Genomic DNA, 26,680 nt, shown 5'->3' on the forward strand with positions numbered 1-26,680 from the left:
CCCAGAATTCCCATCTCTTACAGATCTCTAATCAAATCCATAATGGTATAATCTGTAGAAAAGCAATTCTGACCTTCAGGAAGACAGTATTTTACATTATTACGCAGTTTAGCTCCTAATTTTTAAACATTTCTTCTATAGAGAATAAAAAGAGTCAAAATGCATGAACACTTAAACTATGTGCCTGGCACCATTCTAAGCCAAATGTGTGTATGTGTGTGTGTGTGTGTGTATAATTTATATAATTTTCAATAACCTGTGAGAGAGTCTTACTATTTTCCCCATTTCACAGGTGAGACAACTAAGGCATGGAAAGGTTATAACTAGCTCAAAATCACACGTGGCAAATAATGGTAGAATTAAGAATCCAGGTGGGAGGGTGCCTAGCATGCACCAGGTCCTGGTTTAATCCCCAGTACTGCCATCATAAACAAACGAACAAACAAACAAACAAACCTAATTACCCCCCCTTAAAAAAATTAAAAAAAAAAAAAGGAATTCAGGCAATCTGACTACCAGCCCAACTTCTTTATTACTACGCTACTATACCACTCAATACAGAGACTTTGCATAATCTTTACTCAAAGGTGCTCTCCCATATTTTGCCTCTAAACTTTCATCCCGGGCCAGGCTCAGAGCCACATCACACTTCCCTCCTCTGCTGGACTGTTCTCCTTGTCAGTTGTTGAAACCCCACCAGTTCTGCAGAAGCCAGAGCACACCCGTCCCAGGCTTAGCTCACAGTGACCACTTCCATCTCTGAATCCATGTAACAGTCACTTTCTATAGACACACTCTTACAGATGATCTTTACTAGATTTATAGGGAGTGTGTGTTTCCCCAAAGTAAACAGCACAGTGGCTGGCACAGAACTGGGACTCAAAAAGAACTACTGGTTGACCAGCTGATTGATTGAGAGAGGGTCCCCTGGTTGTAGGGGTCTATGTGGTAGGCAGCAAAACTGGTAACAAATGGACATTGTAGTTCTTGACTTAATGTTTTTTATCTGATTTAAAAGAAAAAAGAATGGATATTATGAACGTATCTGGAAAATACTGACGCAGTAAATATTTAATGTGCGAAGGCATTGTACTAAGTATTAGAAATATAACAAACTCTCTCTTCTGAGCTATATGCTCAGATCGCCAGCTGCCTTCCAGGGAAGCTACAAGTTCAAATCCAAGACTATCATCCCAATCCCTGCAACTCAGAAACATATTCCAAACTTGCCCCTTCTCCAGGTCTCAACATTTCTTGCAGGTATCACCTCTGGGAATACATGTCAATCAGTTCTTCCACCAAAAAAATCTAAGCTATATATTCATTCCATGAAGGTAATGAGGGGACAGTACTAAGACACCCTGCACTTTACTCTTTTCAACTTAGCATCATCAGGGCAACTCTCTTTGTTTATAGGTAGCTCTTATATTAGCTGTGGGGGCAGCTCCAGTTTTAATTCATTATGTGATACAAGAGTTTACAATTATGTTCAGAACATTATTTTTTTTTTTTGAGTGTTTTAAGTGAGACAAAGGAAGCAGAGGAACTGCCATGCTTTCCACAGCCCCAGAGATGTAAATCTTAATGTAATGAAGAAATGTAATTAAATGAAACACGACTTTTAAAAACTAACAACTCATATTGACGACCAGTGGTTAGAGAAGTTTAGTTTTCTGCCGTTTCAACCTAGAATTAATTCGCTTCGAAAATAAAATACCTGGAAAATTGAGGACTCACCTGACTCTAAAGGCAACAAAGATGAACTAGATTTTCACTTCTTGTAACTTTCTGTAAAAATTCCACAACTGTATTGGTACAGATTTTGTTAGGGATGAAATTTGGTTCCTACGTTAGCAGCCCAAATTTACAGAGAGGCATCTTGGTATCTGTTTTCTTTTGTTCTAAGCAGGTTCTTTACATTTTACTTGAAGTAACTTGCAGAGTAAATGTTTATCTAGAAATCTGTATTAAAATAAAAACCCTGGTAAATAAAAAATAGTAAATATAGTACTCTGAAAAAACATTAAGACATTTCCCCCACACCGTAACAGTGGTAGAAAACGTGAACATGACGCTTGACACGGTCCACGATAAAGTAAGAGAATGTCTGTTCATGACTCTTAGTTGACGGGTAGCACACACCAGCAGAATCCTGAAAAAGACAAACCTGAGTAAGCTACATTTAAATAACATCAACACATTTAGCTAGTATATATTTTCTGTTAAAATGTCATAAAACATATACCAAATCTTTGACAATCCGCTGGCAGTTAACTACTAACATTTAAAAATATTTATTGACACCACCATCTACTATGCTAACAATACATATGTACTACACAAAATATGCAGAAGTCTTGACCGTAAGGAATTTATAGTCCAAAAGGAAATCCTATCCTTAAAAAAAGTGCTCATATCGCAAAAATTTGTTTTGCATTTTTCTTCTGTCTTTGCTTTTATTTTTTTTAAGCACACGACCCATTCATACTAGGTGGGCTGGGACTGTTTCTTTTATCACGGAGCCCCAGCCGAGCACAGTAGCTGATACACACTAGATATTCAATAAATATTTGTTAAGCGATTGAACACATATACTTAGAAACTGCTTAATATGTGTTAATAATCTTTTGTATGATAATAAAATTCAAGTATCAGATTCTGTGACATAAATGTATGTCATTCTTACTTATTTGCCTTATAAATTATGTTTTGACAGTCTAGAGGACTGTGTTCTACCTCATCTGAGCCACAGATTAAGCTCTAAAATGAGTAAGAGCTATAATTAGACACAGACAACAGAAAGGAATCCGGGGGAAAAAGTTCATACTGTTCTTCAAATAAAAGCATACCTTATCAACTTTAAATTTTAACGGAAAACTAGCTTATGTTAACGATCTTCTGTATATACACGTGTGTGTTCTGTTAACTATGCTTCTCCAAGGCATAACATTGTCCCAGTTGCTAACTCCAGTTGTAACACTTGTCTTAATAATAAGCAATAAAATTGACTGGTTGCAAATTTCCCCTCAACACTTACATATGCTGTAACTTTAAAGACGGAAGAGATAATTTGTATTTTCTTGGTTTGAGGATCCTTCCGAACACTAAAAGAGGGGGCAAAGGGAACATTTTTAAATATAATAAGCACTGGCCATAATACATTTAAGACACGGATCCCTTTTAGTAGTCAGGTGTTCTTATTAATACTTAACACGGAAATATACAATGTTCTATTCAAGTTGTTTCAAAAGGATGAAATCTGCAGTTCCATCAGAAGATGGGGTAAGGTCAACTGAGGATGTGGTAAGCAGAAAACTGAATTTTACAGTCAGATGGTTTGAGGCCAGTTTGAGACACAGATAATGAAAAGACTTGCAGGCCGATGATTGGAAAAACAAGAATTGGTTAAAGTCAGACTGAAGTGTAAACAGCTGTAAGGAGTAGGTAGATAAAGGCACACTAAACTAAAGAATTAAACAGCCTAAACACAAATGCCTGTTCTGCCACTAATTTGTTATTTTGTTTGGGGCAAGATTAAACTTTCCGAACCTCAATTTTCTCGTATGTAAACTGCGAGCATTACATGGTTCCCTTTAGGATTACATGAGAATTAAGTCGAATAATGTATATGAAAATGATTTGTTAAATTATGTATTACTAAATTATATCATACTAAAGTCATTTTCCCTCAGTAGCTCTCTTTCAGCTACTCTCCACACACAGGATAACCTGTGATGAAACAGACGGAAGATTGAGGAAATTTATATATTGACTTCCATGTAAATATATACACATTATATTTAAAATGCTTTACAATATGAAAAATACCTTTACATACTCTACCTCACAGAAAGATCACACAACTCAGCAATGCAGGCATTATTTTGCCAATTTTATAGACAATAGAACTAGAAAAGTTATATGATGTATTTAAGACATTCCAACTAAAAGTGGTAATTCTTGGACTAAAATTCAGGTGATACAGTCCAGTTCTCCGTCCCTACACATCACCTGTTTGTCCTATACCTACTCTGTAAATTCACACGCACCAAAGGTACTGCTCATGTGTTCCATGTACAGATTAAATTCAGACGAAGATATCCTCCTCTCCATGTTAGCTGACGTATTACTTTCCCTTCACATATGTAAAAGTCATGGCAGAGAAAAGAGACAGGAGGGGGAAGAAACAGGAGGACTTCGTGGCAGGGTGTGTGTGCATGTGCACGCGCCCGTGCATACATGTTTGAGCTCACGCACCTGTTGGAGATGGCCAGACCCAAACCACTCCAGGGTTCAGGTTCAAAATTCTGAGGCAGTTTTCATCTCTAAAACATTTCATTCAGATTTAAACCCAGGAATCATGTGATTAAATTGACTTCCTTATATTTTTATGACATGAGTTGTGGTCATTTTTTTCCCTAATGCTGAGAAACACTGCTTGAATGTTGGAGACTACATTTAAAGTTGCATGCTCATCTGAAGGATGACTATAACCATTACATATAAAACATTTTGCATACACTTATATAACTACCCACATCAAAACACAGAGCATATCTATGGTTATATCTAATTTTAAATCCCAATCTGGAGGTGGTTATATGGGTGTAAACATATATAAAAATTCACTGAGCTGTATGTACACTATGATGAGTTGCTGTAAGATGTCACAAATTCTGACTACTCATTTTATGAGTGGCCATTACTCTTTGAGTCATACTTTTTCTTAGCTCCCAAAAAGTGTAGGACAGAATCACAAGTGAGAATCCAAGGAAGGGGATGTTGGGGAAAACAGCAATGTCTTCAATGTTTAGGTCCTAACGTAATTTCTATTTCAAATATCTCCAACAGAATCCCCTCCTCCTCAGCACATGGTAGTGAGAAATTACACAGCCTCATGTGGCTGATGAGGTGCAACACACTGTGGTGGCAGTGGTGTTCGTGTGTGTGTGTGTGTGTGTGTGCATGCGCCTACAGGACACTGAAGAGTATCTTGTAGGAGTGCTAGAAGCAGTCTTGTAAGTTTTCATGAGCTGCAAATGATAAGGACAGAATGTGTCTGATGTCGATATGCGTGTGGTCTTCCTGAAATTCTCTGTTGCATCTCTTCCAACAATCCTTACATATTGACACAATAACTTAGTCATTAAAATCAGAGACAGATTATAGAAATATTTTTCTGTTTTTAAAACCATACCAGAAATAAACTCAGTAGAATGTGAATTGGTGCAGCCACTATGGAAAACAGTATGGAACTTCCTTAAAAAACTAAAAACAGAGTTACCAGATGATCCAGCAATCCCACTCCTGGGCAAATATTTGGAAAAGATGAAAACTCTAGTTCAAAAAGATATGTGAACACCAGTGTTCACAGCAGCTGTATTTACAACAGCCAAGCCATGGAAACAACCTAAGTGTCCATTGACAAGATGACTGGATAAAAAAGATGTGGAATACAATGGACTATTACTCAGCCATAGGGATCTCATGTTCCTTTGATATTTAAAAGGAGGCCTCAGGAGAAGAGAAGGACCTGGAAGATGACAGCTGTCAGTAAGGGAGGGAGGGGCGACAGGTCTGAATGAGGAAACAAGGACAAGAGGCAGATGAGAGGACTGAGGACTGAAAGAGTCAGGGAAATCTAGACACTTTCCAGCCTGGAAGAGAAGATGGAAGCTCTGACGAGGGGGTCATGGTGGTGCTACTTTTATACACTTTGGTCCTAAATAGACCAACAAGCAAGACGCTGGGTAATGTCACCAGGGTTAAACAGACCATTTACATACTGTCATCTAGCAACATTACCTCACTAGATCCTTATAGATAAGCTTTGTTGTTTCCAGATATGGATCAAGCACATCTTCGTATTGACAAAGGGCTCCACCGAGGCAAAGATGTTTGAAAAGACGGAACAAGAACTCTTCTCTATCTGGCTGGCTGAATACTTCATATTTTTCTGAGTCTTCTGCTAGCAAAACCTACTGAGACAAAATTCATCTTAATGTAACATAATTTAAGGTTCTAATTTAAGGTTTTCAAAAGTTTTGATTTATACAATTGAAAATAATTTGAGACCTATTTTAAGAACCAATCGTGAGGCAGCAGAGAAAGTGATCTGTGAGATCGGCACTTGCTTTCGCTCCGTCTCATCGTTAGGTGCCGACACTCGGTGAAAGGAGTAACTCTAAACCTTCTCTTCCTCTTCTTTATGTCTTTGTTCTAGTTCATGTCTTTAGCAATAGTTTTAGTGCTACTGCAATTTTAGTGTTGAGTCCCCTGGAATAGCATTTGGAAACAATGGGAGCAGAAATAAATGGAGAAACTTCTCCCTCCCATGAGGTCCATAGTCTTTGCTTCTACTGAGAAGCTAAACACAAATGGTCATTTTCTAAGCCTTCTCATCTTACAGTGTTCAGATCACTGCTTTCCTTATGCCCACAGTTACTCCATTTTGAACTGCTCAGGTTAACTGGAAGCTCATAATCACCTCGCCATTTCCTGTTCTCCTCTAATTATATTACCTCACACATCACCAATCTACATGGACTCTTGCTCTCGAGACCTTGCTGCCTCTTTGAGAAAAGAATTTGACTAGGTCGGATGTGGGGATTTTCTGACACGACCGGGCCTTACAGACGTTTGCTTGACTTGTTGACTGTGGTGGACAGGAACAAGGTGATAAATGTACACTATAAAATAGATCCCTTTAATTGAATTGCTTATACCCCAGCTACTTGAAAAAAGAAATGTGAAATAACAATAAAACCTACAGGAAGATAAAAATAATCAAAGACAGAGGACTGTAACCAAGATATAAAGTGAGAAGAGAAAAATAAACACTCAAAAGTAACTCTAGCTGGAGAAAAGCCATAAAAATTGGGCATAACACTTAGCACTACTGTACAGGGAAAGGAGAGGGAATGAGTTACATAACAATCACTGTCTAGCAGCAAGAAGCACACTATTTATTAGGAAAATTGATTAAACTTAACATTTTATTTACCCCCATCTCAAACGAAAATTCATCACAAGGTCATGGTAAAAGAGGCATTTAAAAATAATAAATTCTATAGTGTTGTCTACAAATAATTTACTTACAATGACTCAGTGAAAGCCAAAGATATATATGGTTAAAGATAGGTACGGGGAAGTGGTCCATAGTTTGTTGCTCTCTGTGTGTGTCACATGTAACACTTGTACATTTCCCTCCCTCATCCCCCAACCCCCCGGTAAGGAAATGATGTGATATTCAAGTTCAAGTTTGCAGCTACCTAAGGTTCTGACTTACTAAAAGGGTGACTAAAGCTCTTAGGGATGAAGAGGTCACATATTCCTTACACGAGGACTCAGGTCTTGAATTGATTGGGCTGTGCAATGAAAAAATTACAATAATTTAAACATTTTTTTTGGAGTGAATGTTAAAACAGTAACATTCTGTATGTGATCTCCCTCTCTGTTCACAAACAGATCCGTTTGCTTGTGCAGTCCTCGGAGAGCAGGTAGGCAACAGTTAATGAGTTCAGCTTCCGAGCCGCAGGCAGGGAGGAGGTTATTAGCGGCACTCACGTTACACAGTGTGCCAACAGGATCTGTGTGCTGCACAACGGGAGGGCCCTTTTTAGTTCAGGCTGAAGCTGGAAGTTATTTATATATATTTTTTCAGTCAGAAAGCAACCAAGTTAGAGCCCTCCCTGTTGCCACAGAGTGGCAGGGAACACAGGGCAAAACATACAGGCAACTGGCAAAAAAGAGTCCCAGCATTTCCTGAACAGAGGTGCTATTCACGGCAACAAATAAGACAGGGAGCAGCAGGCAGTTTTGCGGAGTATTCTGTTGAAAAGCAAATCCTCCTTTTCAAAAGCCCATCGCTGAGGCTCTCTCTGTAGAGGTGATGGTGGACTCTTTGAAATCAGGGGAATGGCCTTGAGACAAAGAGGTAGGTATGCCAGCCCAGATAAGCGACAGAGAGAAGAGCTGAGATTGGTAAGTAGAAGGAAAGAAGGAGGAAAACTCAAACTAGACCAGATATTTTCTGGATGTTAATTTCCAATCCTTCGTAAGGGCAAATAGAAATTACGATCAGATTGACACTATAATGGTACTTATATTATCTTGTGTTATATGCAAATATACTTCACTTAACTAAGGAACAAACTACACATACAGTCATTTAACTATGGGAGTCTGGTTATTCTCAATCAGTTAATTTTATTTTCTTCTTAAACTGAGAGTTCCTTTAGGCACGGTCCTAATGCAGATCAATGTATAGACTGGCTGCATGCCCCCTGGTCGCCTAGAGACACGATTCCTGCGCCCAGAATGTTGCATCAGTAGCTTCCCCAGTTCATTTCTACCTGGATTTGCAATACATTAGGCATTAGCGCATCTCCCTTCTCTCTTAATGTTGAATAATAAAAATAATACTTAGTAGCAGTTGTTAATATTATCGGAAGCTTACTAAGTGCTGGGCATTATGTAAAGCACTTTGAATGCGTTACCTCACACAATTCTTACATTACTCCTGACTTATAGATGAAGAAACTGAGGCTGAAAGAGGTTAAGTATGACAGTTATCAAGTGCAGAGCCTGGATCTGAACCTACGTCGATTTGATAGCCCTAACTTTTGACCACTTTGTCAATCCTGTTTCTCAATAATTAAAATAATGATAATAATACTACTTCATTTTAACAGCATTTCATAAAATGCTTTCTCAACTCATTTTCTCAACAATTTCAGGAAGAAGCTAGAATGGGCATTTTAATTTCCATCTGGTACAGAAAAGATCTTGAGGCTCAAGATACTGAATGATTTGCCAAAGGTGATTGTTTATCTTGTAAATAATAAATCAGGAATTAGGTAAATAATCCATGTCTTCTGATTCCAAATTCAGTACACCTCTCATTAAAATAAAAGTTAACTTAGTTAATCAAACAGCTCTTTGATCTCAGCCTTGAGATAAAAAGATTCTTTTACTCAGGGACGTTTTTATTCATTTGGTGTGTTAGGAGAAAATATTAAAGAAAAATAGTCATCAATTCAACAGACCAGGGTTTCTCTTCCTTAGCACTGTTGGTATTGGGACCAGATAGCTTTGTTGTGGGGGACTGTCCTGTGCTTTGTACAAAGTTTAGCAGCATCCCTGACCTCTAACCAGGAGATGCCAATGGAACTCTGCTGAGAACTAATGAAATACATAAATAATTAAGTTGACAGGAAGAGTCCCAACCAAGAAGAAACCTACCAGTGTAATGATTGTCACTGATCATTATTTATTGATAAGAGGCATTTTATGGGTTTTAGGCAGGCAAAAGGTTTTGACATTAAGCATTTCCTGAAATGAAATTCTACTGTGAAAATTTAAAATTCTGTACTTACTTTTCGTAACTCATCAGAAATAAGGAAGGGATCACAAAAAGAATCTAAACATTTAACAATATGTCCATTGTCTCGTACAATATCTTCATCATATAACCGATCAAAAAATGACATTGAAAGCTGTGTGCAAGGAACATTTATAGCTTCAATTTTTTTCACTTCAGTTCCTGAACAGAGATATAAAAATTAATTTAGTATTCTCAATTATTTCCAAAACAAATACCACTATGCAGACATTTTAAGAAGTAACCAAATATGACATGTTTTGATAAATTTAGGAGACACATTAGTTTAGGGATTTTATCAAATTCTTATTTTGCAGGTTGTTTATTTTTCATTAATCATTGAAGGTTTATAACAAAATCTCACCATTTCAGGCCTAGATGAAGGATATATAAATGAGAAAATGTTTGAAAATGAAATACATTTACTGCGTAGTAGGGAATTCTTAGATCAGTTTTAATGCATATATCAAAATTACCTATAAAAACACAGAAACTGCTTCATATGATTTTGGATTTGTACCATGCTTAATACTTCGTAATTCATATTATAAAAATTTTAATTAATGTAAGTCAGGGTGTTTCTAAAGTTACTGAGGGTATTTTGAAAATGTTTCTCTCCTTTTAAAATTTTCTCCCCTGTGATCTCACTTACAGGGTTTATTACAAAAAAAAAAAAAAAAAGGTTTTCCAAGTCAAGGTAAATTTCAAGCCAGGCCTTAATCAAGTCATAACAAGCCTGGAATTAGAGAAATTTGAAATCATGGTGTTCTGTCTGTTTTTCTCTTGCAGCTCCAGTCCTCCCCACTCCCATACCTCCGCCCACCCCACATTTACTTCCTGAATGTGTCTTTTACGAATGGATTTTCTGTTACTAGAGAGAAGGTCTACTAAATTACAAAAAGACACAAACATCAAAGTGAGTTTTTTTTTATTGTTGCCTCAATGAATCACTCAATCAACTTCTCTCTTTTTTGCACCTACATATACACACACGCACTCACTCAGATGTAAATGGGTGGAGCTCTTCTTTTCCAAAGCTCTGGAGAGATTGCACACCTAAGATGCGGCGGCAATACATTGGCTGGATCTCTGACCTGAGAAGCAGCCTGAGCTTGAGAAGAGTAATATGGGTGATTATTTGCACTTCCTGCTCCGGGCTGTCCACCCGAGTCCTGCTAGGACCTGTTGCTCTCGTTTTGATCCTGAGCTGGGCTAGCGTAGAGGAAAGAAGAATGCCTAGAGCCAAGAACTGTGTATGCTTTGGTTATTTCAAAAGCTACACTGCTCAGAAAAGCTCCTTTTGTTTCAGAGGCAAAAATCCTCTGGGGGATTAAAGTGAAAACAAAACCACAGAAAATGACAGAAAAGGTCTGAGCAATACTGGAAGACCAAAGAACAAGAGAGGGCAAAGCCAGACAATCTTCAAAGATAGGCTGGTGGCCACAGGATGAGGGACTGACACTGGGCAACGTGCCATTTTAATAAATCGACTCTAGCTCTGATTTGGGGAGTGGCAAGAGGGTGTGGATGGTCAGAGGAGGTAATTAAATTCAAACCACTTAATCTGAGGCATAGAAATAACATTTGCTATGGACTGAGTTGTTTCCCTCCAAAATGCAGCATGTCAAAGCCCTAATCCTCAGTGTGATTGGATTCTGAGATGGGAGGTAATTAGGGTTAGTTGAGGTCATGGGTGGGATTAGGAGGACCTCAACATATGAATTTTAAAGGGACACAACTTAGTCCGTAGCATTCTGCTCCTGGCCCTCCCCAATTCATGTCCTTCTCACGTGCAAAATAAATTTATTCTATCCCAACAGCCCCCAAAGTCTTAACTCATTCCAGCATGAATGCTTAAGTCTAAAGTCCAAAGTCTCATGGAAAAATCATGTACATCAGATATGAGTGAGACCTGAGGTACAATTCATCCCAAGGCAAAATTCCTCCCCAGCTATGACCCTGTGAAACCAGACACGTTACATGCTTCCAAACTACAACGGTGAGACAGGCACAGGATAGACATCGACATTCCAAAAGGCACAAAGAGGAAAGAAGGAAGCGTGATCGTCCCCTGTAAGCTTTCAACTTGGCAAGACAAATTCCATTAGATTTTAAGCCTCAAGAATAATCCTCTTCGGTTCAACGCTCTGCCTTCCAGACCTACTGAGGCGGCGGCCCCACGTCCACAGTTCTCCCTCCAAGGGGAGTGTGTTGTTGAAACTGAAGGGGTGACCCTGATGATCCGTGAATTGTCTTCTCAGCCTTTCTTCTCTCTTCTTGAAACACAGCACATGCTTGAAGCTGAATGGTCCTATGGTCTGGTCTTGTCGGATCTGAAAAATCTGACAGCCTTCATTTTGTCTCATTTTTTTCTGTCCCCTTTAGTTCAAACTGGGGGTGTCTTTGCTGGTACAAATCCCATCTCTATTCCTGGCTTCTGCTGAAATGGCTGATTAAGTCCATGAGTTGCACCAACGATCTCTTTATCAAATGGTTGCTCCGAGACACACTTATGTGTTCTCTTCAGAATACGTTTTCTCATTTTCTGCAATATGGATATGCTGAGAATTTTCCAAATCTTCAGGTTCTGGTGACTTTTTGTTTCTTCAATTTTCCTTCTTCAATTCATTTCTCTCCTTCCATATTTTATTACAGCCATTCAGGGAGAATCAAGCCATTCCTTCAACACTTTGTTTAGAAGTCTCCTCAGCAAATATCAACTTTATTACCTACAAGTTCTGTCTTACACAAAACACTATAATAGGCCAAGTTCTCTGCCATTTTATAACAGGGACTGAGTTTCCCCTAGTTTCTAATAGCATGTTCCTTGTTTCCAACTGAGACCTCACCAGAATCAACCTTAATATCCACATTCTAGCACGCACCTCAAGCTCTTACAGACTATGCCCATTACACAATTTCAATGCCACTTCCACATTTTCAGATATTTGTTACAGAAGTACTCCACTGGGTACCAAAATCTGCATTAGCCTGCTTGAGCTGCTATCACAAAATATTATGAGCTGGGTTGTTTAAACTGGGTGAACAGACATTTATTTCCCCACAGCTCTGGAGGGTGGGAAGTCTAAAATCGAGATGTCTGCTGATTCAGTTCCTGGTGAGGACTCTCTTCCTCGGTTGCAGACAGCTGCCTTCCAGCTGTGTCCACACACGACAGATTCTTCTTATAAGAACACTAATCCCATCATGAGGGCCCCTCAAGACCTTATCTAAACCTAATTATCTCCCAAAGGCCTCATCTCCAAATGCTGTCACATCTGGGGTTAAAGCTTCAACATAAGAATTTGGGAGGGGGCACGATCCGGTGCACAGTACACCCTATCGGCTACATAGGAGTTTGGTTAAGTCATGTCTCCAGCATTTATAAGCTATACAGTGTATTGCTAAGGTCACACAGAAAGTTAAGAATGTATTTTTTTTTCCCCCTTGATACTAGTAGTCTAATACACTGGGCAGGTATCTCCTTTTTATATATATATTTTTTATTTTTTAAAGTTTAATTAATTAATTAAGTTTTTGGTGAGGGGAGTTTATTTAGTATTTATTCTTAAGAGGAGGTACTGGGGGTTGAACCCAGGACCTCATGCATGCAAAGCATGTGCTCTACCATGATCTATACCCTCTCCGCAGGAATCTCCTTTTTATTTAGTGCCCAAGTTGGTGCTTTCCTGGCGACTCCACTGTGGAAAAGACAGAGGCAGGGTGGTCTAGTGGTTGAAGTCTTGAATTCTAGAGTCTGGGTTTGAATCTCAACTCCCCCCAGCCAGCTGCGTAAAAGTGCACAGTTTACTTAGCCTCTGACTCCTCATTTGTGAAACAAGGATACATAATAATACCTGTCTCAGAGTTGTTTGGAGAATTACAGAAGGTAACTGTGCACAATGTGCGTAACTGTGCACAATGTGCTTAGCTGAGCACGTAGGAAGCACCCATTTCATCAGCCAAAAAAGGGGCAAAGTATGTCCAGACAAAGGGAGCTGTGGCAGCTGGCTGAGAGGATGAAGCGGTACCGACAACCTGCAATGTAGGCAACACAGCCAGAAGCAAAGGAGATTCCATCATTACTCTCTTCAAAACCGGTTCACTTGCTAGATGGATGTCTTTTCCCTCATTTAAAAAAGCTGTTTCTTTTGCTTATTAAGGCCCCCAGAGGAAAGTTAGAGAGAAGATGGCCGATCGATGAGAAAAAGAAGACAAGCAAGTAGGAGGAGACAGAAACGAGCTGCTGGGAGGGTACAAGCAACCCGCCAGAAACTTCTGCTTCTGGGACGGAGCGCTGCCTCTCCGGCACTCCTTTTCAGAGCACTTCTAATTGATTCTGTCAGGCACATGGGGAATTTCAGAACCTCTGTTTTTGCACTGCCTTTTTCAAAAATTAGAAAAAAGTCAGCGCTGTTTTGGGAAGTAGGTACCAAAATGGGGGAAGGTGGAACACTCACTGGAACACTTCTTTCAGTGAGCCTTACTTTTTTGTAAACCAGTTTACTGAAGTTACCGCAAACATGCTTTGTAAACGCTGTGATACCTGACTCTATTTCCTTTTGAAGATTTTGAGCTGGTAAATATATCTGCTCAGAGACTCAGTTTAATTATGTTAAGCAGTCTGAAGATCACACTGTACTAGCTTTTTGTTCTATAAATTTGGCAGTGATCTTTAGCCAAAAGGAATAAAATTTGACTTACTAAGTCTAACATCATGAACTGTTTGTAAATTTATTCTTGACTAATACTTTAAGAAAATTTATTTTTGTGTAAGGCTACTAGAGTTCCATAAAAGTGCAATATAAGAATTTAACAAAACAACCTCATCCAATTTAAAATCAGTTTGCATTTTTTTTTTTAGCTCAAATCCACATTACCAACCAGATTCTCCTTCCAAATAGAATGGTGATTTATTCTATTGTTAAGAGGTCTCAACCTAAATTTTAAAATATAGTGTTCATGTTTCTGTTTCCAAAAGTCTTCTATTAACTAATTTATTCTTTGATCTGAGTTATTTGAGAGATCTGAGTGTCATTAAGTGTTTAAGTGTTGGGTAATTTTCTTTAAAGATTTCTAGCTATGTTTCGGTGTACTATGAAAACACTATCTAAAGTTCTCCTGTTGAGAATTTTAGACACTTTCCTCCATAATTTAATCTAATATTATTTTTAAAGAATGTTCCATGGTGGCTGCTTCCTCTGTCAGAAATCATTTCCCTGCCCCAGTTGAGATTTTGCCCAAGCATCCTCACATCAGTGGGACCTTCCCTGACCCTTGCCCCCTGGAAAGAGCTGGCCACGCCCCTCTCTCTGCTCCCACTGCTATGTCAGTGCCTGTGATACATCACTGCGTATATTTTAAAATATATCACTGAGTTCCTTAAGTACAGGTTTTCTCTTATTCACCTTAATGTTCCCTGCATCTGTCAGAGTCCACGGAAGGTGCACAATAGATACACTCCTAACGAGTAAAAAGAGAGAAAAATTGCTCTTGTGCACTAAGCCAGGATAGCAGCAGTGGGCTCCTGGGAGAAAGATGCAGAGCAGGCCTGGCACAGCCGATCACACTTGACCTTGATGTTATCAAACGAGTCCTTATTCACAATTTGTATACTTTTTTAAGTTTACAACTTGATATTTATTTATTTATTATTGAAGTATAGTCAGTTTACAATGTTGTGTCAGTTTCTGGTGCACAGCAGAATACCTCAGTCATATAGGAACATACATACATTATTTTTCATATTCTTTTTCATTATAAGTTACTACAACACAATCTGTATTTTAATAATGAAAATCCCTGAAGTAAAATTTTGTTATAATAGTAAAATAGTAGTCTCAAAAGATTAAAATAAATTTGGTTTACCTAATGTAATCCACTGTCTGGAAGACTCTGAAAGTACCTTCAAATTGGGAATAACATTTGGGTCTTTGAAGAAAGCCTAGAATATAAATTGGAGGGTAAAACTTAGACATATTATTATAAACATAATAAGAATTAACTTCTAAAATAACTATATATAAATTTGAAGGGAACAACTTAGATATGTTATTATAAACATAATAAGAGCTTTTAAAATAACTATAGTAAAATGTCATTTAATTCAAATTGGGGAAGGATAATTTTAAATTGGTAAAATGTCAAAGTAAGAAGTAAATGTTTCATAAAGAAGTGAAGTTTTGTTACTTTTAAGCTGGAACAGTATGAACAGTAATGCTATTTCCAAACAGATACCTTTGGGACTTAATTTAATAAATAGAAAGTAATGATTTATAGGGAAAAGTAGGAGGATACATCATCTGAAAAGTTTATTTTCCTTCACCCTTGTTTTCCCAATTCATTGACTTAGTAATCACTGCTCCCACTTTAAACTAAATCTGAATGTAACTGCCAATTTATTCTGTCCAAGGGGCTCACAGAAAAGTGACTGACTTGGCTTCTTAAAAATGAAAATTCTCTGTATAGCAAAAGAAAACAAACCAGGCAAGAGTTTTATTTCCAGGGACCAGCAGCTGATTCTGGCTGAAAAGACCTCAAGAGAAACTTACTAAAGCATCCAGGCAGTCCATATAATCTTTAGGAGATGCAGAGGATCAGGCTAAGCGCTGATCCAAAGTCATGTGCAGAAGCTGACCTGATGAGGAAACAGCTGTCCTTACTGCAGCCCCAGCCAAGCACTAAAAGACATGGCCGCCTGACCCGACCAAGGCCACTGTGCGCCAGGACTGCCCTGTCCCAACACTGGATGCCTCTGCCACCACTTCTGTCTTTGAGATTCCAGATGCTATGTGACCCAATTTCCTTAAGTTGCTCACTTTGAAAAATTAGTTTTGCCCTGATAAGTCTGATCGGTAACCCTAGATCCCAGGTTTGTGATCTAGTGCATTAGAGGCAAGCCTTACGCAGCAAAGGAAACCATCAACAAAATGAAAAGGTAACCTATTGAAAGGGAGAAGATATTTGCAAATCTGTATCTGATAAGGGGTTCCTATCCAAATTACATAAGGAACTCACACAGCTCAATAACAAAGCTCCAAACAATGTGATTTTAAAACGGGCAGAGAATCTGAACAGACATTCTTTCACAGAAGACAGATGGCCAATAAGCACATGAAAAGATGCTCATTGCTAATTATCAGGGAAATGTAAATCAAAAGCACAGTGAGGTATCACGTAAGACTTGTAGGAATATCTACCATCAAAAAGACAAGAAATAACAAGTGTTGGCGAGGATGTGGAGCAAAGGGAACCCTCATGCACTGCTGGTGGGAGTGTGAATTCGTGCAGCCACTATGGAAAACAGTATGGAGGTTCCTCAAAAAATTAAAAATAGACTTACCAGATGATCCAGCAATTCCACTTCTGAGTACTTATCTGAAGAAAATGGGAATACTAATTTGAAAAGTTATATGCACCCCTATGTTAACTGCAGTATTATTTATAATAGCCAAGATACAGAAACAACCCAAATGTCCACATGTGGATGAATGGATAAAGAATGGAATACACAATGGACTACTACTCAGTCATAAAAAAAAATGAAACCTTCCATTTGCAACAACATGGATGGACCCGGAGGTATTATACTAAATGAAGTAAGTCAACAGAGAAAGACAAATACTGTATAGCTTCACTTATATGTGTAATCCAAAAAAAAAAAAAAAAGAAAAGAAAAGAAAAATCAAACGAACAAAACAGATACACAGAACACTTTGGTTGTTGCCAGAGGGGAGAAGGGTTGGGTGAAGGGGGTCAAGAGGTACAAACTTCCAGTTATAAATACGTCATGGGGATGAGATGTATAGCACAGTGACTACAGTTAATTATACCTTATGGCATATTTGAAAGTTGCATAGAGAGTAAATCTTGAAAGTTCTCATCATAAAAAAATATTTAGTAATTCTGTATGGTGACAAATGGTAACTAGACTTATTGTGGTGATCATTTTGCAACATATGCAAGTATCTAATTGTTACGTTGTACACCTGAAACTAATATTATATGTCAACTATACCTAAAAAAAGGCAAGTGTTTTGGGTTCCACTTCTGAAAAATTAAGAGTGGAAATCACCACAAATCAGATGTATATCAAAAGGTGTTGGGCAGTCAGAAAACATAATGATGTCCATGATGAGCAATAAAAAAAAAGGAAAAACAATAGATTGGGAGGAAATATTTGCAATAAATATGATTTAAAAATTGGAGGGAGGCTGACATCCCCAATGGCTAAAAAATTGCCCTATGTCTATGATAAGAAAAACTGACAACCTGATTTAAACATAGCCAAAGGATACAAAAAAATCATGTAAAAAATACAAGTAGCTGACAAACTTATGAAATAAGATTTCAAGAGCATTGACAGAAATGAAAATAAAAATCAGAAGATATCATTTTTACCCATCACACTGTCAAGATTTTAAAATCTGGTAACTTTTGGTGAGAGTACCAGAAAATATGTGCTCTTAGACACTGCTGGTGGAAGTGTGAACTTTTACAACCTTTTGGGGAAGTGCTGAATATTATCTTGAACACTAAAAGCATGTATATTTTATGATCTAACAAATTCCACTTTGGGGTATGTGTCAGACAAAAACGAAACCACTAGTAGATAAGATTTATGTGTAAGGAATTTTTTTTTATTGTATTGTTCGTAGTGTTTTGACTTGGAACTTCAATGCCCATCAGTGGAAGAATGGTTAAATAAAATGGCTGAATAAAAATAAAATAAAAATGGGTGAACACAGTACATCTACACTAGATGGTATGCAATTATTGGAAAGAAAGTATTGGAGTAGAATGTAAGCTTCATAAGCTTGTTTTTCTTAGTCACTGCTGTTTCCCGAGGGCCCAGAACAGAGCCTGGCATAGAGCAGTTACTCAGTAAACATTTACTGTATTGACTTTGAAGGAAAGCCATATGTATTTTGTGTAAAAAGAGTAATTTAAGAGTAATATGCATGAAAAAAACAACACAAAATAAAGCCTCTATGTATATGCACATAAAGAAAAGTATAGAAGAATATTTATCAAACCGCTGACAACAGTTACTGCAGAAGTGGTGGTTGTAGGCCTGTGGGAAGAAGGGGATTGAGAGGGTAGAATTAGACTGGGATATAGAAAGACTGCTGACTCTGTGAATTGCTCTTTGTTGTTTAGATTGTTGTAATAAATATTTATTTTGACATTCCCTTTAAGCTATCACTCTTTTCCTAAATAATTCGTTGAAAGAGGACTCTATCTTGCTTCACTTCTCTGCCTACCAGTTATTCTTCTTAGCTGTCTACTGCTCCCATCACTGAGCTGAAAGTACACTTGACATCCTAATTCCTAAAGTCAAATGGACACAGTCCCTGCCCTCGTGGAGTTTACAGACTGAAAGGGGAGATATTAAGCAACACACATCATCATCACTATGAAGAAGAGCAGGGCTCTATTGAAGTACATAATAGGTAGACCTAATCTAATGGTTTGGGAAAGAAAGGTAAGTGCAGAAAGAACATTTAGGTTTAGATTTGAAAGATGAGGAGTCAGCTGGGCACAAGGTATACTGGTAAATGCTTAATAATTGATACCCCTTCTTCCCAAAAAAGCCCTGATTTGTAGCATTTGCTGATTTCCAGGGTGGACTGCAAGTTGTCAATAGTTTAACCAGCCAAGAATCCTGATAGTGTACCAGTTAGGCTGTCCTGAGCTGGTTCCTGCATGACGCTGGAAAGACTATGTTTTAAGGTGGAGAAAATAAGTCTAAAGTCTGTAAGATGAGAAAGGAGGGGGCATCCCATTGAAGACAAGTAATGAGGTTCAGTGTGACCAGAGTTGATGGGCCAATGGTCTGATGAAGTTGGGGAGTTAAACTGGACCTTGCAGGTCAAGTCAAAAAATTTTTATCTTAACCTAAGATTAATCTAGATTGATCAGTATTTTAATCTGAGGGCAATAGGAAGACACTGAAGGGATTTAAGCTGAGGAAAGACGAGATTAGGGTCATATTCTTAAAAGCTCATTCCTGCTGCAGTGTGGAGAATGAACTGAAGGGCTGTAGAGAGACCAGTTAGGAGGCACGGTACTGCTTTAATCCAGAAAGGCCTGCCGTTCACAGCAGTCAAAACGGTAGCAAGTGGGGAGGTAGAGAAGTTGATGGATTTAATGAATATTCAGAAGAAAAGGACAAAGGGAGGAGGAGGAATCAAAGAGGAATCCTGGAATTTTTGCATGAAAATCCAGGCAGAATCAATGCCATTTAATGAGAGGCAACAATGAAGAGGAATGTGGGGTGAAGATTAGTACGTTCAACAAGTGTCTGTGAATGTCTGCATTTCGCCAGGCCAGCCAAAGTCCCTGTTCCCATGGTGTTTACATTCACATGGTGGGAGACAAAGGGAAATACTCTACAGGTATCTTGTATGCCCAATTACAAAAACTGTTTTCCCCAAAATTATTCCTGAAAGGAAAGCTGCCTTATAACTTTAAAAAGCCAAACTAAAGAGTGCTTGTGCAACTATTTTAATTTAAATAATACACATTTTGAAAGGACACATATGCTGGAATTGACCTTAATTAATACTAGTTTTGAATGCTTTTCAGAGGGCTTCTGAAAGAATCAGTAAAAGGGGAAATTTCAGATTTGGTAATTTAGTAATCTTGGTGGGGGTATTCACTTACAATTACAGTTTAGATGTCATTATAAATGGAAGGAGGTAAAGCAGACTGCAGCGAATTGGCCTGGAGCCAATGGAAATAAGTCTTCATAAAGGTCACTCAAATAAAGCAATAGTTATTACAATTTCAATTATACTGTTAAGAATTAACTTTTTTAATTACCGAAATTACAATTATACCGAAATTACAATTATACTCTTAACTTTTTTTAAAAACCAAAAAACCCTGCCCTAATGCGTGCAAACGGTATTTTGGGTTTGTTACAGAATCTCCAGTGAGGCATTAGAAGGAATTCTTTGTATCTCAAATAACTTTAGGAAAGCTGATAAGCTTTGGAAAAATACATGATTCATAAACTAGTTCCAGTGATAACAAAGATGCTGGTGTCAAAATGCATGTGAAGACTTGAATTAACTTGTTTCATAATGTGTGAGATGGAAAAGTATTTCTAATTAATATTTGATATAATATTATATAATTTTAAGTGTATGTTTATGTCACACATATAAAATATAAGTAGATGTTTGATTACATCATGCATCTGGCAGACTGCTGGCTTCTGACTACTATCAATTCCCTCCTTCCTCCTTAAGGAATCCCAGTTCTATCTGGAACAGCGATGTGCCCAGCTGAATGTCTGTACTTCCTAGGAGTCTCTTGTGGTATGTGGTCATGAGACGTAAGCAAAGTCTGGTCATGAGACAGAAGCAGCAGTGTTGTGCGGACCTTCAGAAAGCGCTGTAAGTTAAGGCGCTCCCTTATAGTTTCTGTGAAAGAATCCGCTTTCGATCCCTAGTCCCCTGGTGAGGATGCCAACACTGTATGCTGAACCCAGAGCTCTCCCTTCAGACCCAGGTTGAGATCTTACATTCAGCCACCTAGGATATTGCCACTTGGATGCACACCAAATTTAGCGTGCTTAAAGCTGAATGCGTTTTCCTTGTTTATTCTTCTGCATTTTGTATGCATCTAAATCTGCCACTCTAGACAGCCAAGTCAGAAACTTGGTCATCCTACATGCCGCGCCCTACCTTACCATCAATCTCTCTTCAGTCCCAGAGTACTGCCTTTCTCATGAACATCTCTCCACGACATTCCGGTGCTACTGGCTTAACTCAGGACATCACCATATACTCTCTGGAGGATAATTGTTTCCTATTAGGTCTCACTGCTTCCAGGCTCAGTCCTAACAATCCACGTTCCATACTTCTGCCAGCTTATCTCAGTATTTTCAATTTTACCGTCTTGCTGAAAACCTTTCAGCGACTCCTCAGCTAAAGCCCAAACTCCTTTCCATGGCACAGAAAGTCTTACAGAATATCATCCCACCCTTCTGTCTAACATTATCCCACTTTGTCTACCTGACAAACTCCTACTCATCTTTCACATCCTAGCTCAAGTGGCTTTTGTAAACCCTCCTCTAACCACCTCAGTCAAAAACGATCACTTTCTCTTTTATGCCACCGCGGTACCTTGTGACTATGGTATGTTTTGTATCACTTCTCATTCTGCCATGTAATTTTTGGTCTGTTTCGCTCTCTTGAATATAGACCTAAAAACTAAAAAACGTTTGCTGGATGAATATTTCCTTCTTTTCTTCTATTCGTTTACTACAATACAAACTTCTGGAACACAACTTGTTTTTAAATTGAAGGGGGAAATTCCAAATCTGGAATTCTAGTTTAAGCAATACCTTTCAGTCAATTATAGTGTTTGTAGTAGAAATGACATGGAAGTTTGAGTCAAAAAGCCTGGGTTTTGCCACTCACTCGGCAAACTTGCACAAATTATTCAACCATTCTGAGCTCCAGTTTCTTCAACTGCAAAATGGGGGTAAAAACACTAAACTTACCAGATTGTTGCAAAGGTTAGTGATAAATGGATAAATGTGCCAAAAGCTAAAACCAGCACACAGGAGGCACTACTGCTTTGGGAAAACACTTTGTAAAGGAGCAGACAAATGCTAATAACAATAATAGCACTTGTTAGGAGCCAAGCATTTTGCTAAACATCTTAGATATTTCATTTAATCTTCATAACAAACCCATCAGCTATTCAACATTATTTTCATTTTCAAAAATACATATTATATGTGTCAAGCACTGTGACCGTTTTGCAGAAAAGGAAACAGGCTGAAGAAGGTTAAGTATTTTGCCCAATGTCATATAGCTGGTAAGTGGCAGAATTGGAGGCTGAACATAGACAGCTAATTAGAGGCCAAATCAGGGGAGGATTCAGGTTTTGTAGCATCATAAACTTACACAATTTTAGGGGCTCTAAGAATACAAAACATCTACTTTTGAAAATATATGACCATGTGAACATACTGCTGGAGTATCTCAGAGTTAAAACAGTGATTGTATCAGTATATTTCTTTAAATTGAAATATGGGAATAATACTGTCTACTGCATTAGAAAAAAATGAGGATAAATAAACATGAAGATATTGAAAATTAGGAAAAAATTGCCTATTTTGGAAATTTATTGTGCTTTACAGATGAATCTTGATTCTGTTGAAGAACTGTGTGTCTACTGAATAACCCAAATTAATTCTACATTCTTCTCCATGAAATTTTTCTGACACCAATGCCCCTCCATTGAGTGATCTTTCTTTTTCCCTTTGCCTTATAAAATCCTCCCTAATAGCAATTATTTTATTGCCTTATAGAGAATTTTTCACACTTCTAGCTTCCAAAACTGTCCACATGCCTTACAATCTGGGATTAGATCTCTTCATACTTTTAACACCTCCTAGCAGGGACGCAGTATCCAACAAATATTGGTATAAATGAAAAATATATAAAAAACTAAAAAAAAAATCTAATCAAGAATATTTGAGAAATGTCATCATCAGTAGCATATTATATTAACATTAAAACACTATTTTAAGTGAAGGGAAATAGACATTTAACCAATTTATCCTCTGTTTAGGGTTGAGGAGTTGTCACCAATCCTGTTTCCAAAATTCAGGTCCTTCCCGGAACCTTAGAAAGTGACCTTAGTTGGAAACAAGGTTGTTTCAGATATAATTCGTTAATATGAGGTTATACAATAGTGGGGGTGGCTTAATTCAATATGACTAGTGTTCTTCTAATAGGAGGCACAGCCATGGATACATGAGAAGAGAGAACTAAGGGTCTTTGATAGGAGAAGAGATTAAAGTTCTCAAGGGGCAAGCCAAGGAGTGCCAAGGATTGCTGGCAACCACTAGAAGCCAGGAAGAGGTAAGGAAGGATTGTTCCCTACAGATTTCAGAGGAAGTATAACCCTGCTGTCACCCTAATTTTGGACTTCAAGCCTCCAAAACTGTGAGACAATACATTTCTGATGTTTTAAGCCACCCAGTTTGTGGTTCTTCGCTACAGTAGCCCTGGGAAACTAAATACCCTCACAGTAAATATTTTGGTTAATTAATCAGGCTGATATTTTCTTCACTGCACTATCGCTCTGTATGAGATGATCGGATTTTCTTGTTTACTGGCAGTTTTGCTCCTGTCTGTCTTGTTCCTTCTTGCATTACCACCCCCACCCCGTCGCCCCTGACAGGTTTCTTAGCACATCACAGGCCCTGGGGAAGTGTTTGTGGATGAGTGAATAAACTAAGCCAACTATATTCCACAGCGATGCCCGAAGGACATGAAAGGAAAAGATAATATCGCAAACCATAAGGGTATTTTTCATTTGATTGAGATTAAAAAAAATAAAACCCCAGGACTTTAAAAAACGTGAATGAATTTTAATGAACACACCAGAACTTGTACTTTCAAGTGAGTTTTTCCCTTTTCATAGCAGCCACTTATCACCTAAAGAGTTATTCTACTAACTCTGCTATGGCTTAAAACTTTTTTTGGATCTCTTCATTTAAAACTGCTAACAGAGCCTGTACTCATAGGGTAGATTTGATTTCGAGAAACAACCAAAAGTCATTTGAAACTAATCCTAGTAAATCAAGCCAGTGATAAAGCTGGATATTTAAAAATGATGTGTGCCTACTAAAAAAGAGGTTGGTTTTCTAAAGAGAGACTGAATTTTCAAAATTGAAAAGTTCTCTGTGACAGGATACCGAAGATGAGCTAACTTAGGGCGATGGGAAACGCAAAAGTTCCTCTTAAAAGATTGATCATTCGAACCTTTTTTATTATTCTCAAAGAAAACGACGTCAGTAAGTAATGGCGTGTTCGTAGGAATCTATGCTCAAGTGGGAAAAAATGTAAAGTCAGCAGAGATCCAAGGGTCTCCCCACCCCCATACCAACCATGACGAAATCATCCTTCCGATAGGCCTGAAACGTCTGGTCAAAGCCGAAGGCCTGCGCCTTGATCCTGCCCAGCATGGACCTGGGGCAGAAGAGGGAGAAGGAGTCAGCCCGGGACGGCACCCTCTCGAGAGCACATTCAGCGGTTCCACCCACGGGGTCCGCCCCTCGCCCGGTTCCTGGGGCCCCCGGGTTTCACTCAGGAGGAGGCCGACCCGGCCCCGCCGCCTCCACGCCCGGCCCGCGCCTCCGCAGCCGCGAAGGCCAAGGGGCTCTTCTCTCCCTGCCGCTCGGCCTCTCACCACTGGCGGAGCCGGCTGGTGGTCTCCGGGGTGCTCAGAGACTGGAAGGTTTTCTGAGGCAGGTATCTGAAGTAGTAGCCGCCCAGATCCCCCGGCTCCCCGGCCGCCATCGCGGTCCCCGCCGCGCGGAAGCGGAGGCCGTTTCCATAGCGACGCGGCGGCTGTCTGGTAGCCCTAAGCCAAGGGGGCGGGGTCGGCGTCGGGGCGGAGCGTGGTCGGCGTCGGGGCGGGGCGGGGCGGGGCCAAGCGTTGACCCGGACTGAGGAGGGCAGTGACCCGGACCGAGGAGTGCGGTCTCCCGGCCGGGCGTGGGCAGCGGGTGACGAAAACCACCCTGCGCTGTCGGGGATCCGGTGCCACAGCTCCTCCCAGGTCCCAGCCCTCCCGCTCCCCGACCCCGGCCTGGCGGATCTGGAAACTAGGGGTCCGGATCTGGGAGGAAATTTGCCAGTACGTGCTTGCTGAAATTAACGCTTAGTAATAATTTCTCAGCGTGGGTTAATTTCTTAGTCTCAGATGCTGTAATCTTAGATTTATAGCTGTCTAAATTTAGTGACTCAAACATTTCTGAAGAAAAAATTATTCTGAATTAATTAGGTTTATCTATTTTGGAAGACAGATGTCTGTATGACTACTTGGGAAACTATTCTCTTTTACCATCTTACTCTTTTTTTCTTTAAAAGTTAAATCTGAAGGCTAAAAATTTTTTTCCATTCATGCAACAGTACAGCATGATGTCTAATGGAAACACGTACTTCTTATTTCTTGTTTCGTATTGAAAATTACCTTTTGTATCTACAGTTTTGTTTTGTCTAATAGTCTGTATCTGGCTTCAGAAGGGGGAGGGAGGGATATAGTTCTTTTCCACTTCTTTGCTAACTCCCTTTTCTTTTCCCCTAATCCTCAAAAAACTGCTCTTGATTATTCCTTACTCAGCAGCAGCAGCAAGAGAGAGGGAGAGAAACACACACACACACAACACAATATTCTTTTTCATTGTTGATTAGTGTTCCATTGCACTGGAACTAGTGTTCCATAACACTAATTTGTCTTTTAAGTGCATTAGTCCTTTTGTTACTGACATGGTTGGATTGAAGTTTACCATCCTGTTTGTTGTTTTCTAATTCTGTTGTTTCCCTTTAATCCAAAAGCTGGCAAGAAAGAAGGAATAATAAAGTAGCTTGATTATTCCATTTTCCTCCCTTTTAGCCTTTTAGTTATGCATTTTAGTATAATTTTTAATGGTTACTCCAGAGATACCATATGGCTTCTTGATTTATTACATACCACCTTAAACCATCACTTTCACCGCATTCCAAACAAGAACCCTACAACTGGTAAAATCTGTGTATTCATCTTTTACCTTTTGGATCTTTTGGTCAATATTTCGCTTCTACATATGTCCCAAATTCATTTTTTTGTTATTATTATTTTAAATAGGCAATATTATTCCATATTTACCAGTATATTTAGCCTTTACATTTTTCTTACTCCTTACAGCTGTTCTGAATTTATAATATGGGATTATTTTCACTGAGCTTGAACAACTTTCTTAGTATTTCTTGTAATTCAGGTCCTCTGATGAGTACGTTTCTTAGAGTTTGTTGCTGGAAAATGCCCTTATCTTTATTTTCGAATAATATCTTATATCTTAGACTGTACAGAATTCTAAGTTGAAAGTTTTTTATTTTTTAGCCCTTTAAAAAATGTGTTCTGTTTTCTTCTGGATTCCAAGTTTTATTAAAAAGTCAACCCTTAGTTTTAGTGCTGCTCCTTTCAAAGTTACGTTTTTGTTTTTTTTTTTCCTCTTTCTGGCTTAAAATTTTTTACATTGCCTTTGATTTCAGTAGTTTGGCTATTCTCTCTCTCTGTGTCTTGTGTGAGTGTGTGTTGTGTTTTTGTGTGTATGTGTGTTTTTGTGTGTACCTTGTGTATTCATCCTGCTTGGGATTTGCTCAACTTGCTGATTTCTTTGGTTGATGCCTTTTAATCAGTTTTCGAAACTCCTAGGCATTATCTCTTCAAATATTTCTTCTACCATGTTCTCACTCTACTCTTTTTCTTGGACTCCAGTTACAT

The 26,680-nt window shown here is 38.7% G+C and overlaps 1 protein-coding gene across 1 annotated transcript; it reads right to left on the reverse strand.

Annotated features, from left to right (window-relative positions):
- Window positions 1-1,483: 1,483 nt before the first annotated feature.
- Window positions 1,484-24,758, reverse strand: CFAP300 (cilia and flagella associated protein 300). The gene is made up of 7 exons (XM_006206703.4): window positions 24,602-24,758; window positions 24,300-24,381; window positions 15,251-15,326; window positions 9,378-9,544; window positions 5,806-5,978; window positions 3,038-3,104; window positions 1,484-2,152 (listed from the first exon to the last, which is right to left on the reverse strand). The coding sequence occupies exons 1-7, from the start codon at window positions 24,709-24,711 to the stop codon at window positions 2,024-2,026; spliced, it is 804 nt and encodes a 267-aa protein (XP_006206765.2). The 5' UTR covers window positions 24,712-24,758; the 3' UTR covers window positions 1,484-2,023.
- Between the last annotated feature and the right edge of the window lie 1,922 nt (window positions 24,759-26,680).

Source organism: Vicugna pacos, chromosome 10 (assembly GCF_048564905.1).
Source record: "Vicugna pacos chromosome 10, VicPac4, whole genome shotgun sequence".
Classification (NCBI taxonomy): Eukaryota; Metazoa; Chordata; class Mammalia; order Artiodactyla; family Camelidae; genus Vicugna; species Vicugna pacos.